The following is a 14,225-nucleotide window of genomic DNA, read 5'->3' as shown; positions in this document are numbered from 1 at the left end:
TAATATTTTTTATTATCATGATAATGTTTTAAAGATTATTAATGTAAATTACGATTTCAATTAGGAGTTACTTATATTAGCTAACGGCGATCAACTATATATAATGGACATGCACGTATATAAATTTTTAGGTCTTATATTCTAAATTCAAATTCAAAAAGATATATACAAAAATCACTAATTTTTGGAGGAATACAATCAACCTGTAATTGCACTTATTCGCAAGACAAACGGCAGGCTTTGGCGCGACCTTTTTTGCCTCCGAACCCGCTCTTCCTCTTTCCATTGAGATCTGAGGAGGACGATCGAGGGAGCTCCATTTCAATCCAGGAAAGGAAATCCCCCAATTCCCACAAGAACGCTATCCTTCGCCTTCTCTCCATTGAGATCTGTTGTTTTTGTAAAGGGATGCGGGTACGGTCTTATCGGGTTTGGATGTGCATTTGTCGGTTCGGATGCTAGTGCCTTCATGGTTAATCGGATTCGGGTCGGGTCTGTGAGATTTTCTCAGAATCCGATCCGCTGCCATCCGGCCCCTTCCCTAAATCTAGAGAGTTGTCGACCTAGAATCGCACGGCTTACTCAATTTTGTTTTCCTTCGTTGGGATCTCTGAGACCGACATCGAGGAGGCGAGGGAGAGAAGGGAGAAGGAAGAAGATGGATCCCGATTCCTTCCGTTCGACGTTGTCCACCCTCGCCTTTGGCAATGTAATGGCCGCTGCCGCTAGAGACTACCAGAAGGTGCCCTTTTTCCCCTCCCCCTCCAGGATCCTCCCTTTTTTAGCCTTTCTGATGCTACCTCTGCGATATCAGTCTTGAGTTTGATTTGCAAGTCTGATCTGGTGTGGGCTGATGTTAGTTCGGAGAAAAAAAATCTCCTTCAGATTCTTTTTTTCATGTTAGAAATTACAACATATCACATGATTGGATGCGAATTTCTGTGAATTTTTTTTTTATAATGTTGGCTATTTCGATATGATCCGATTCATGCTTTAGTCAAAAGATGCGAACTTCCCTTCGTAGAAGGGCCAAATGAGATGCAAATGTTGTTGTTTGGCACTCTTGAGACCCCTATGACGGAAAGATTCCATTGTTCTGGATCCAAATCACAATATAAATTACTTGAACAAGACCGAAAGAGATGATATTCCAGGAGTGACGCTTTTCAGTTTATAATCATTCTGCCGCTTTCTTCTTGTTATTTATTATGAATTTGTTATGTGTAATTTTGATGTATGAATCCAAAGAAGCCTATGCAAATAAACTGCAATATTTTGCTTGGTTAGAGCTGTTAGGTAGGTACCCGGAGGAAGAGAAGATAATAATTATAGTATGTAGCTGATTCTTTGACATGCTATCAGCTCAATTAGTAGTATTAACCAATATTTACGCTGTTCACAAGGTCTAGTCTCAAGTATACGTAGTAAGTCAGCTGCATATTTTCATACGCTTTATCGATGATGAACTTTTAGCAAGGGGCATTTGTATTTGTTGCATAGTGGAAAATGAAACATGTGAATCAGGTTTTATGATAAGATTATTTAATTTCAAAACTCATTTTTGTAGGAAGTTTTAGCTAAAGAGAAGTCTCAGGCAACAGCATCTAACAATGAAGAAGTTGATCTTGATGAACTGATGGATGTAAGTGAAATGCTTCTTGGTCACTATCCTTAGCGAATTAGATTGTCTTATCAACTTATCCGTATGTATTAACTTCCTCATGTTGGTTTCAAATATCTGTTTTAGGATCCTGAGCTCGAAAAGTTGCATGCTGAAAGAATTGCTGCTCTTAAGGTAATTTTCCGGAACATTTCCTTTCTTCTGGACTTTATTATGTATGGTTCTCTTGTGACACAAGTTTAAAACCATATGTAATAGTTAAACAATTCTTTGAGCAGAAAGAGGTTGAAAAGAGAGAAGTCCTCAAAAGGCAAGGTCACGGAGAATATAGGGAGATAACCGAAGGGGAATTTCTTGGGGAAGTTACCGGCAGTGAAAGAGTAATTTGCCATTTTTACCACCGGGAATTTTACCGTTGCAAGTAATATATCTTATGAAGCTTATTTTGTACTTTTTTTCTTCATCCAGTCTTTAATAGGATCTTCTAAATGAACCCTGTAGGATAATGGATAAGCATTTGAAGGCCCTAGCACCAGTGCACCTAAATACAAAATTTGTCAAGCTGGATGCTGAAGTAAGCAAGCATAGCCTGTTTTGCACCTTTGATATGGGGACTAATTACTATCTGGTTCTCGGTGCAGAATGCTCCATTTTTTGTGACGAAATTGGCAGTTAAAACACTGCCTTGCGTTGTACTGTTCAGGTGAATCTTCATTAACATCTTAAAATTTCCTTCAAATCTTATTGCCTCTGGTTCATCAACCAGCAATTTCACTTGCATTATTTCTTGGATTTGTGATTCTGATTACATATTACTGTTACAACCTTTATATTACTGGTAACCTTGCTTTTCTTTTCTGTTACAGTTCAGTATAGCTTATACTGGATTTGAGAAAGCCAGATATATATTTTTTTTATATCTGTAGGCTGATCTAGCTACAAATTAACTGCAAATGCCCCATATTACTACCAGTTAAAATGAAGATTTTATCTGAAAAATAATCCATTTGATGGTAATTCTTCCAGAAACGGCATTGCCTTCGATAGGGTAGTTGGTTTTCAAGATCTTGGCGGCAAAGACGATTTCACCACCAGAGCTTTAGAAAATCTTTTGAAACGAAAAGGCAAGTACTCTCTTGTTGATATTTTTGCCCCATGTGCTCTACCCTAACACACATATTTCAGGAATCATCGATGAAAAGAAACAGGATGACGGTGAAGACGCTGACGATGGAGAAGACTATCACAAAAGCAGGAGCATTCGGTCCTCTAAAATGCAGGATTCTGATTCAGACTAATCAGAAGACTATACGAAGATTAATTTATATAGCTTTTATGCATCTTTCAAGCACTGTACTGTGTGAAATCTCTTTTTGTAAGGTTATGCCCAATCTATTTGTGTTCTCTCTTATAAGACAATCGAAAGGTTGAAGCTCCGGACTTTTCCACCATGTTTTTTACCAATACTTGAACACTTGGTATTATCCATCCCGGCAGCTAATATTCCTTTCATCTTGTTGTATCTGCTTTTATTGTTAAGATTTTGTACATTTACCGAGGAATGGAAGGCAAATCTTAGCAGTCTCAACTCGAGTAATGAAAATAACCTTTTTACACATAGTCAATTCAGACTCTCGGAGATGGTAGTCTCATGCATGCACTTGAGTTTTCTTGGTATTTGCTGAGAAGAAGAATGGATATAGAAAACTAGTAATGGTGGAGTAAAATGCTGAGAAGCTGAAATTATCACTATTATTGTATAGGTAATTTTCTTTGTAACATATACTTTTATATCAGCTCAAAATCTGTCTATATATTTAAGTGGAGATACATTCCTATTCCATGTTTTACATAGAGTTTCACGAAAGACACAATAAATGCATATATATATATATATATATATATATTCTCTCCAATTCTATATTCTTGTGATGATTCCTTGAAGTATAAACTATACGATAAATGATTGTATCACGAAGGTACAATCATTAGCTTTCACCCTCATGTCACGGACAAACTTCAAAACCAGCTAAGATCATGACACCTCTAAAAAAAAAAAAAGAGGAAAAAAAATTAGAGTTGAATAGCACGATTGAAATGTAATATTTTAATGACTCAAATCGTGATACTCTTGAGGTTGAATACCTCAAAGTAGATAGATGCTTCCCTGTCTGTCATTGACAAATCTTAGAACCAAAATACTATAATTATTTGGAGACTTAAATCATACAAATAATGTAACAAATATTCTTTTTCCCTATAACTACTCCTAATAAAACAAATAGATTAGATTTCGATCAGCAACCTCCGATCTCCAACCTAATCAATATGTTTGTGATCGTTTCACAGGATAAGACTTGATAGAGTTGGGAAGGAACAAAACTCTTCGACAGATCTCTCTCGTACTACTACTCCTCATCTCATATCTTTATATATATCGTCCAATGCAGCCTCCCTCTCTCCAGTGTATGTACATCCACCATCCCATCTCCCAACGCCACCCCATCGACACAGCAAACCTTCTTCCTCGTGCTAGCGGCAATGGCTGGGCCAGCCTACTTCCTCGCAGCATTGGCCGTCTGCTTCTCGATGGCAGCCGCCGTCGCCACTGCATCGAATACGCCCGGGCATAATCCTTGCTCGTTTGCGGAGTTACCCATCCAGTACTGCAAGCCGTTCCTGCAGAAAGGCAGACATTGTTCAAAACCTAGCCTTACTTGCTGTGCCCTCGTGTTCGACATCTTCATGGTCAATCCCTCGTGCCTCTGCGAGGCGATGAAGCCATCATTTCTGGGAGTTGCTGTCGATCCCGCTCGCGTCTCCCTCCTCCCCGAACTCTGCCACCTCCCGACGAATAACCTTCATTGCTTTGGTACGTCCTTTGCGTGCTGCTTGTGTTTGTTTGCTTGGGTTACTTGATGACGCATACCCTGCTTCTGTTCATGCAATGCAGCGCCGCCTCCGTCTTCTTCTCCAATCAATCATCCGCCCCCAGCAACCCCACCGTCGAGTTCCATCTCATCGCCACCGTCGAATCCACCATCGGGTTCAGTCGAAGCGCGTTCATCGAGTCTACCGTCAGGGCCGGTTGTAGAGCCACCGGCGAATGCACCGTCATCTTCGATTTCGGTGCCGCCGTCGCATCCACCATCTTCTTCAATCGCAGCGCCGCCAACATCGGTAACGGCACCAGCTTCTGCGCCGGTCTCTAACTCTCATCCGCCAGCGACGTCACCCGCTGCAGCCCCCTCGTCCTCTGGCGCGCTAAAGCTCGCAACGTCGCTTGCAGTATTCCTCGCCAATCTCGCATTCGCCACCGCCTTCTTTTGCAGCATATGATCTTTCGCGTACTGTACTTAGTGCTCTTAGTTTGCTAGTTGAGGTGGTATCCCTCATGCTACCCTTAGATTCTCTTTATGCTCGAGACATTTAGATGATTTCATCCCACATAATAAATAGTTTAATTTAGTTCGATTTTTTTTTTCGTTGTATTTGATGACTCCAACGCCAAATAATTGATGTTGCTGTTCATGACGCTCCAATGCTACATCCTTCATCACGGCGAATAGCAGTCGATGTCCCCCTCTTGCATCTTTCTAATCATAAATTCGTATCCGTCTTGCATCCCTCATCACGGCGAGTAGCAGTCAATGTCCCCCTCTTGCATCTTTCTAATCATAAATCGTATCTTGTTTGAAGAGCTCTGCTGTCCACCGATTTCAAAAGGAGAAGAAGGTTGACACATTTCTTATTTCACATTATTGAATACGAGGAAACATTGGCCGAAAATACATTTGATATAAGCTGGGATTGAGTGGATGATGCTCTCTTTTGATTTCTTTTTTGATACTGAACGTGCAGGGATAAGGAGAACATTGGCCAAATTCTATTGCTGTTATAATGGGCTACAGAGATATGTAGCCATTGTCGATCATCCATCTCAAGCTCCAGTGGTTTTCCACGTTCTTCAGCGTCCAATACGCCCACCCAAATGTTGCTCGGCCATACACGTCCAGCTGAGCCTGCGCGAAACTCTGGTAGTCCTCCTCCGATGCCCCGTTCACCGTCCACTCTGCCACCCATTCCCCTGCAACCACAAGGTGATCAGCCCTCGACAATGGAGGTTTTGCTGAAACAAAGCTCTGACAGGGTGTAATTTACCTACGAACACAAGAGGGCCATTTGCAGCGATGATGGTGTTCAATTCACTGGACCTGTCGTTGTTCACGTAGTCTATGTTTTGCTGCACGGTCGTGCCGTTGAAGATGTCAGAGAAGAGGTTGTAGTAGTGGACGTCGACGACCGAGCGGCTGAGGCCGCTCGCGAACTGGAGTAACTCGGTGTTGCTGCCGTTGAGACGGTTCGACATGATCACGTAGGCACTGTTCGTGTACTTGCGGACGGCGTTGTAGCCTGCTTGGTAGTAGTTCTTCAGGGTGTCGAGGGAAACTTGGGGCTCGTTGAGCAGCTCCACCGCAAGAAGGCTTCGTCTTTGGGCGTACCTGCGAAGGAAAGGGAGGTGGATCAGTTCATGTTGATGCTTAATCTTACAGTTGACCGATCGACAAGAGGAAGGCACCACAACCTGGCGGCGAGGAACTCGATCACGGTCACTGTTTGATGGATGGAATCGGTCGTGCCCCAGTCGATCGATCCGTCTCTTGATGCACTATGCTCGTACCCGTTCTGCGACCCCGGTGCAGCGTGCAAGTCGATTATGACCTTCAGATTGTATTTACTGTTACATCCAAGCAAGGATTTTTAGAGGTTTGACTTCCAGTTTCTGCGACTGAACTGAAGGCTCATCCGGCACAGATGCACAGGCATTGACCGAAGTTTCTTACTCTGCCCAGGTGAAGGCGTTGTCCAAAGCTCGAAGTGACCCTCCAACGAAAGGCGACGGAGGGCCGGGGTCAATGGCGATCCACCACCCAACTGGAATCCTCACCGCATTCAACTTGGCCCCCGATATGAACTTGAAATCATCCTCGGTTATGAAGGTGTTCCAGTGCTCCTGCCACCATTCAAACGGAATCGTTAGTCAACCCTTGGATAAGAGTTAAGAAGATATCCTGGTCAAAAGTCAACTTTAATGTAAAAGATGGCCAGCTTTATGGTGGAAGGCATCCTAAAAAGGTCTTAATCATCTTAAGCATTTTGCCGACAATTACAGTAATGATCAATAATCATGGAAGATGAACATAAACAGATCTGCTCATGGAGCTCTGGAGATTTCTTACTGTCATCACTGCTGCGGCCTCTGTTCCGTAACCTTTGGTGACCTGGAACTCCCCTTGCAGCATCCCAAATTTCGTCATCAGGAAGACGGATGGATCGTCGTCTCCCCAGCTGGTGCTTTCAGGGTAATCCGCCGTCACCAACACATCGCTCTTCGCCTACCAAAACAGAGAGATGTTCGTGTTGAGAACAAGAAAGAGTTTTGTAGGAGCAGCAAGACTTGTAGCTGTTTCAAACACCTGCAAGAAGAATCCGTTGGTTGATTTGATTCGAACACGGCTGGAGTCATTAGCTTGTACGACGATCTCGAACGTCTCCGATTCACCTGGTGAGGTCGAGACGGCCACTACATCTACGCCATTTCCTTGGTCGCTGAGGCCCACGAACCGTCCATTCAAGACCCGAAACTGGAAGGTGGACTCTGTGATCCTCCACAGCTGGTTCAGAAGCAGTCAAGCTCTGATGAAACGAGAAGTTGCTGTTCATCAATGGGAAGAGATCAAGAAACGATACTCACTTTGAAGGTCTCCCAGCCCGAAGCATTTGATCGGTTGGCGACGATGATCGTTCCGCCACCGCCCTCCGCGCTCAAGTACATCTTCTGCGTCACTGACTTGAATTGGAGATGAGTACCATCCTAAGTCACAAGAGACAGCAGCAAGTGACTCAAAGTCAACAGGGGGAAGACCAAGTGATTCTATCATCTTTCTCTACTAATCTAATCATGAAAGCCAGCAAATTTCAACAACAATGGCCAAAAGATGTTTTCTTCTATTTTCTAATGAAATTGATGGCGATGGTGATCGCAAATCCATTACGAGATTGCAGTAAGGACATAAGAGAGCAACGGAAAACAAAAACGAAGAGCCATGACCAAAGAATGGTTGTTGTTCTTGTTGTTGTTGTTACCAAGAAATCCTTGTTGGGAATGCCATCAAAGAGGGAGGGCTGGATCCAGCCCTCAGTGACAAGCCATCCTCCGAGGTTGACTGCCTTGAATGTGCTAGAAGGGGTGGATCCGGCAGCCAAGGCAAGAACAGGAAGACATGAGAGCAGGGAAAGGAATGGAAGCCATTTGCAGAGGTGGTGGCTTGCCATGGCTAAGCTATGACAGATTCTATGGCAAAAGTTAAGCTTGTGGGAAGAGACAGTTATAGAGATTTTGTAGCTTGAAAGGTGGTCAAATGCTTCTAGATTGGATCGACATTTTCTGCAGTGATGTTGCCTAGCATCAACAGGCAGCTTAATTAGCAGATTACACTGCACACCATGTATAATATAGTCTTCTGGTACAGACAGGTGGTTGGTATGAAAAGAATGCTTTTGATGGTATTACAATGTAGTAATTACCGTAGAAATGATGACCAAAAAGGAAAGTTTGCAGGAAGAACTGCCCTTGATTCCTTCAAGATGAGTTGATAATTGCAGAAAGAATGACTTCTCTAAACAAAAAGGAAAAGGGGATGCTTAAAGAAGTGTCCTTGCCATGGCTTTAACCTGGCTTTCAACTTACCTGTAGAATAAATCTTCTCAATTGATAATTTGAAGCATGCAGCAATTATTTGCCTCGCGTATTTGAAAATAAATTATACAGTCTTATCAACAGAATAAAAATATATTTTTTTTGATAACAACTCTTATTTGGAATTTTTCTTGGGAATATGAATAGAGAAGAAAAAAACAAAACAAAAAATCATGGAAGATTGGTTCCAGCACACAGGATTATTTTTGTTTTTGTTTTTTTTTGTTGACCATCCATATACTTCCCCACTTTTCATGTGGACATTTCCTGTGATGCAACTCAAACTACCATTCCTCGTATAAAACACTAACTATCATTCCTTGTATAAAACAAAATACAGGTCTAATCTCATAAGAGAGTTAAGATTACTCTTGTTATGATTCAAAAGGACTTGTGAGTCAACAGTAGTAACACAAGTCAACGCAAATGCTTTCCACCTTTCGAAGCATGCCACTTCAAGAAAATTCCTAACCTTTTGTGTGGCCCATTTGAGAGAATAATGTTTTAATGTATATACATACCCTGTCCCCTTATACTGCAGATTTCCCAGAAAATAACTTTCTCCATCAACGACTGGAAGGACAGTTCTCAGATATATGGAACATTGGGAGAAAACCCCACATTTTGATTAATTGGTCCCAAGTCTGGAAATTCTCTTCATCCCAGATAAACATGAACATTGAAGAATATTTTCTTCCATGTGGACACATAAATGGCTAATCTTATGTAGATCCCACCAACGATGCTGAAAATATTGCACTTGAACAACAATGAACAAGTACTTCGTTGCTGTCTGGAATTTTTTCACTCTGTTTATAAGAAAGAGAAAATATTTGCAAACTATATAACTTTTGAAGTTGATTCCCATATAACATACCAGAAATCATGCTGAGTTGGTAGATGGCGTTGTGGCAGCAACCTTGGCATGGGCGATGGCGGCGCTGCTGACTCACCTCTTTATCCTCACTAATTTCAAACAACTGCAGTAGTTATTATCTTGGTTGGTGATGACTTGCCGGATCAGAAAACAAGATTTGCTATATTACTTTCACATTCAACAAAATACATACATCTAGACAACTGTTGATCTCAGTTACATTTATAAATTGATTAGACAACTCTTAAACAACAAAATACAGCACCAATGCTGATGATGCACTGGAATAAAAAGCTCTGATGTATATGACCAAAGGAAATGAAACTCAATTTTGTGATGTAGGGGTATAGAACATTACTGTGACTAAGATCCATCACTTGATGTGGAGGAAGCCACAGCTCGATCAGCTTCAATCATTGACTTGATGAAAAATTCACCAGCTTTATATGATGATCGGACCATAGGACCAGATGCAACATATCGGAACCCCTGCCAAAGCAGCATATCACGTTAGTACTGCATGTAATTCAATGTACAACTTCAATCAGTGGAAGCATTATAACTACATGTAAGCATACTTTTTAGAGTCATTCACAAGACACTTGTTTTCCTGCATATCCTTAAATTATATAGGCTGATTTTGACAAAAAAGAAAAAGCTTTGGAACAATAAGGAGAATCTAAAAAGGAAAAGAGATTTTTCATCTTGTCAAAGAATCAGTAGAGGAAGCTAATTATATGGTGTCTTTCTTAAGCTAATACCATTACCAATCAGAGACACAAACATCACTAGATAGTACCATTTCAACTCCAAGTGATCGATACTTCTCCAAAGCTACTGGTGTAACATACTCTCCAAGACTGGCATATGCCTTTTTTACGGTTTCATGTACTGACCAAATGTCATGACATCAACTCCTGCAGCTCTCACTTTCTCCACTGTGAAGATTACCTGCTCAGGTTTCGCCACAACCCAACATAATTGATGTCTCTGTAAGAGTCCCAGATGAAGCATACTCTTTTGCCATTTTAAGGACATCAATCGATTGTTCGAAGTTAGCATGGTGATCGCGGACCATGTTCTGAAGCTCTTCAACTGTCTCAAAGACGTGAACAAAAACATTCAATCCAGGTTTTGCAACTTTCTCCACACAGCTGGGATCTCTTCAAAAATCAGGAACTGCACAGTCATTAATGCAAATAACAATAACGTTAGAGAAAATTTAAAAGACTGACCCAAATCTTAAAGCAAAGGATTAAGTAATCAGCCCAATCATAAAAGATAAGAATTAGATAACAAATACAGTGAACATATATTTTGATAAAAAAAGGTGCTGTGGCCCAATGCATGAGACTCCCACAAAGAGATTAGTATGAGTTTTATGAACCATGTGGTAGCTTTCATAAGTAGCAACATAGTAACAATCTGCACCACTCAACATTCAGACATTTATCATACTTGTTCTTATAAAGCAAATATCCAGCATTAGTCACAAAGCTTATCTCGAGCACTGATCACTGTGGACTTATTTTTCCCACATGAAAGTTAAAAATGTATACAGAACAACTCCAGTGATACCATTCTACTGCTATCATATGAATCTAAAAAATGAACATCTGTCTTTTGAAGCCTCTTTAACATGTTTCATGCAAAAATCTCAAAGACTGGAAAATGATGAGGTTATAGAGGCATAATGAAAATGTTTATGAACATTCAAGTCCAAGTTATATGAAGCCTAAAAGATGTGAATGCACTTTAGCACATTTTAAAAGGTAACCAGTTCTATCATAATCATGATCAATTTTAATCATGGCTGATTAAACAATAATTGGTTTCTCATTTCCTAAAAAAAGGGTATATTTTCGTAACCATTTTTTTTTAATTATTAGAAGTGAAGCTTTGAACAAGAGTTTCTTCAATTCAAGGAGGAGAAAAAGGTTGCCTAAGCTATCAGCTAGAGAGTTAAACTACTAAATATTATAACTTTAATGCACAGAATAAATGACTAGAACGTTTGAACATAGTGAGAGAGTTTGAATAGCCCATGCCTTTCCTAACCTGTTAGGAGTGGGCTGATAAGGCTAATTAATCAATGGCAAAGATGAAAAGTTATATTGTTACAAAAGGGCCATTCTTGTGATAATAGAAGCCTTCTAAGTAAACAGATAACCAGTACTACTAAAAAAACATGGCTATAAAAAATACATAAATCACAGATCATACCTAGTGCTTCTATCAGAATCTTAGGTTTCGATGCCTTCAACTTTTATACAGTTTCAGTAAAATGGCCACTTCCTTGATCAGGCAAGTCATCACGATCAACACTAGTAATCACAATATAATCCAAAACCCATGAGGCAATTGCTTCAGAAACAGTAGAAGGTTCGTTTGGTTCTGGTGGAGGAGTGCGCGATGTCTTTACATTACAGAATCTGAAGAGGCAAGATATAGTAACATTAACCCTTAGATACGGAAGAAATATAGTGATATCTTGAGTATTGAAAACTCCAGGTTAACAACAGGTCCACAATGCATTGAAGTTAAGCATAACTACAAGCAAAATACTTTGAAATGCAAATAAGAATTTCTGCAGGTTGTGTCCAACTTCCAAGTCATTAATGAGTTTCACATCAATAACCATCAATGGGACCAGATAAACCATATGTAGTTTCAGTGCATTAAATTGCCCATGAACAAGAAAACGTGATAAGTTATTTGGTAAGAAATTGAACTTTGCAGGTGGAAGCAATGGAGTGATGATACTAGTAACTCTGGTGGAAGTCATGGTTTTTACACTGGTGGACTGTTGATCATCTACAGTTGATTGAATGAAAAGGTGATTCTCAACATTTGATTGAGTGAAAGGCACAAGATGTTTGTGGCCAGCTAAAAACAACACTTGTGGTTGAAGAAAGGTCTAGATTAGATGCTTTTCAGCTGATATGACCATCATTTGCATGAAATCACACACCTTGTTTGCATTGATATTTTACTTGCTTTGCACCAACCTTACCTCAAATTCATTTCTTTAGGTTCTTTGATTTTCTTTTCAGAGTTCTTCCTCTCATCTTTTTCAAGTTTATGTTAATTTTATTTTTCAATAAAATCATTTTTATCCAAAATACTGAATTCAAAATTCCAATCTGGCAAAAGATTCAATCTGATCATGATTCCAAAGACCACCATCCATCCACTCTAATCAACTAGTTAAGTCTAATGTGTTCTGCAATCTTCTCCAATATCCAGAAGCAATAACAATAGGCATTTAATCAAGTTCATGCCACAATGTTGATTCGTAATTCACACGAAAAATGTACTATTGAACTAGACTCTAAATTATAAACAGATAATGCTGCACCCTCTTTTTCTTCTAATCTTTCATTCGACACCCCTAATAATTAACTATCAAACACGACAACCATAAAATCATATTCTAGAATGTAGAACACGTAAGTTAACACACAATTTGAACACTCATAATCAATATGTAAATTTGTTCTCAACTTCAAGGACAGCACAACCATAACTTAATAGCAAAACAAAAAGAAAAGACTTCAAGTGCTATCAAATCAATAATTTCATCAGATAATTGCCATTCCTAAGATCAGATAAAGAGACCTGTTGTTAAGATGAATGGGTTCTCCACATTCTTACTTACCGTTGCTACAAATCAAATGCTTCATTATCAATAGACACAGGCAAATTTTACATCCTTTTCTTTTATGAAAAAAGGAACAATTTTCAAGGGAAAAAGGCAAGAAAACAGGAGGAAAGGAAACAAATAGAATCCGACCTGCAGCCGCGGGTACAAGTATCCCCCAGCATCACGATGGTGGCGGTGGCAGTGCCGGCCTCGCCTCCCGACCTGCACTCTCCGAGGTTAGGGCACCTGGCCTCTTCGCACACCGTGTGGAGCTTGAGTTCCCGGAGTTTGGCCTTGATGGCGGCGTTCTTGGCGCTCCCAGGGTTGGTCTCCTTCATCCACTTTGGCTTGGGAAGCGGCCTCTTCTTAGTCCCTACCTCAACGGAGTAGACGAAATCAGAGAGGGCGGGAGATTCCTAGGCTAGGCGCCGGCGCAGGTCGGCGAGTGTCTGCGAAGGTGGCGGCGGAGTGGGGGATAGGGTTTGGGCCAGGGGGTCGGCGGCGGTGGAAGAGAGAGGCCGAAAGCCGCGGAGGCCGGATACGGATCGGGCGGCGGTGTAGCCGGCGAGGAGGAAGCGAGACCGCTGCATCGTGTCGCCCCTTCTCTCGCAAGTTGGATTGCATCGGGGACTGGGAATGGATGCAATTTTACCGCGGGGTATAATGGCCGTTACGGAAACCTCCGCCATGAAGCTATAAAACAACGCCCGTTATAACCGTCATAACTACCGTTACAAATGACCTTTTCTTTTATTTGGATTTAATATTTTTATTTTTGTACAGTTTAAATTGCTCTTATTAAATATTATTAAAAATATAATATTAATAGTTAAGCATTCTTTCATCACAAATACATACATATATATATATATATCAATTAAATTGAAGCACAATAATTATTAACATAATTAATTAAGGAACTTTGTCTAATTTGTGGTTATTCAGAAAATGGTGGGAAAATGCTTCAGTAATTTGTTTTATTTTTAATTTTATTTTATTTTTCTGTTAATGGTATGTCCTGTGCCATAGCTAACTGAGCTCTTGGGTTACTCGATGACGCATACCCTGCTTCTGTTCATGCAATGATGCGCCGCCTCCGGCTTCTACTCCCATCACTCATCCGTCCCCAGCAACCCCACCGTCGAGTTCCATCTCATCGCCACCGTCGAATCCACCATTGGGTTCAGTTGAAGCACCTTCGTCTAATGCGCCTCCAGCTTCGGTGGAAGCGCGTTCATCGAGTCCACCGTCAGGGCCGGTTGTAGAGCCACCGGCGAATGCACCGTCATCTTCGATTTCGGTGCCGCCGTCGCATCCACCATCT

The 14,225-nt window shown here is 40.9% G+C and overlaps 2 protein-coding genes and 1 pseudogene across 2 annotated transcripts; 1 reads left to right on the top strand and 2 right to left on the bottom strand.

Annotated features, from left to right (window-relative positions):
• Window positions 1–559: 559 nt before the first annotated feature.
• LOC135606947 (thioredoxin domain-containing protein PLP3A-like) lies at window positions 560–3,205 on the top strand. Its single transcript, XM_065098334.1, has 8 exons — window positions 560–742; window positions 1,568–1,642; window positions 1,748–1,795; window positions 1,900–2,042; window positions 2,123–2,195; window positions 2,263–2,324; window positions 2,648–2,745; window positions 2,807–3,205. The coding sequence occupies exons 1-8, from the start codon at window positions 659–661 to the stop codon at window positions 2,917–2,919; spliced, it is 696 nt and encodes a 231-aa protein (XP_064954406.1). The 5' UTR covers window positions 560–658; the 3' UTR covers window positions 2,920–3,205.
• A 2,152-nt stretch (window positions 3,206–5,357) lies between these two features.
• On the bottom strand, window positions 5,358–8,113 carry LOC135606937 (probable glucan 1,3-beta-glucosidase A). Its single transcript, XM_065098327.1, has 8 exons — window positions 7,769–8,113; window positions 7,377–7,496; window positions 7,099–7,296; window positions 6,862–7,017; window positions 6,466–6,635; window positions 6,207–6,359; window positions 5,783–6,123; window positions 5,358–5,708 (listed from the first exon to the last, which is right to left on the bottom strand). Exons 1-8 carry the CDS (start codon window positions 7,955–7,957, stop codon window positions 5,527–5,529), a joined length of 1,509 nt encoding a protein of 502 aa, XP_064954399.1. The 5' UTR covers window positions 7,958–8,113; the 3' UTR covers window positions 5,358–5,526.
• Window positions 8,114–9,399: 1,286 nt separating this feature from the next.
• Window positions 9,400–13,621, bottom strand: LOC108952127 (lipoyl synthase, mitochondrial-like; annotated as a pseudogene).
• Window positions 13,622–14,225: the final 604 nt, after the last annotated feature.

Source organism: Musa acuminata, chromosome BXJ1-2 (genome assembly GCF_036884655.1).
Source record: "Musa acuminata AAA Group cultivar baxijiao chromosome BXJ1-2, Cavendish_Baxijiao_AAA, whole genome shotgun sequence".
Classification (NCBI taxonomy): Eukaryota; Viridiplantae; Streptophyta; class Magnoliopsida; order Zingiberales; family Musaceae; genus Musa; species Musa acuminata.
Note: the sequence above shows the minus strand (reverse complement) of the source record. Positions and strands in the feature narration are given on the sequence as shown.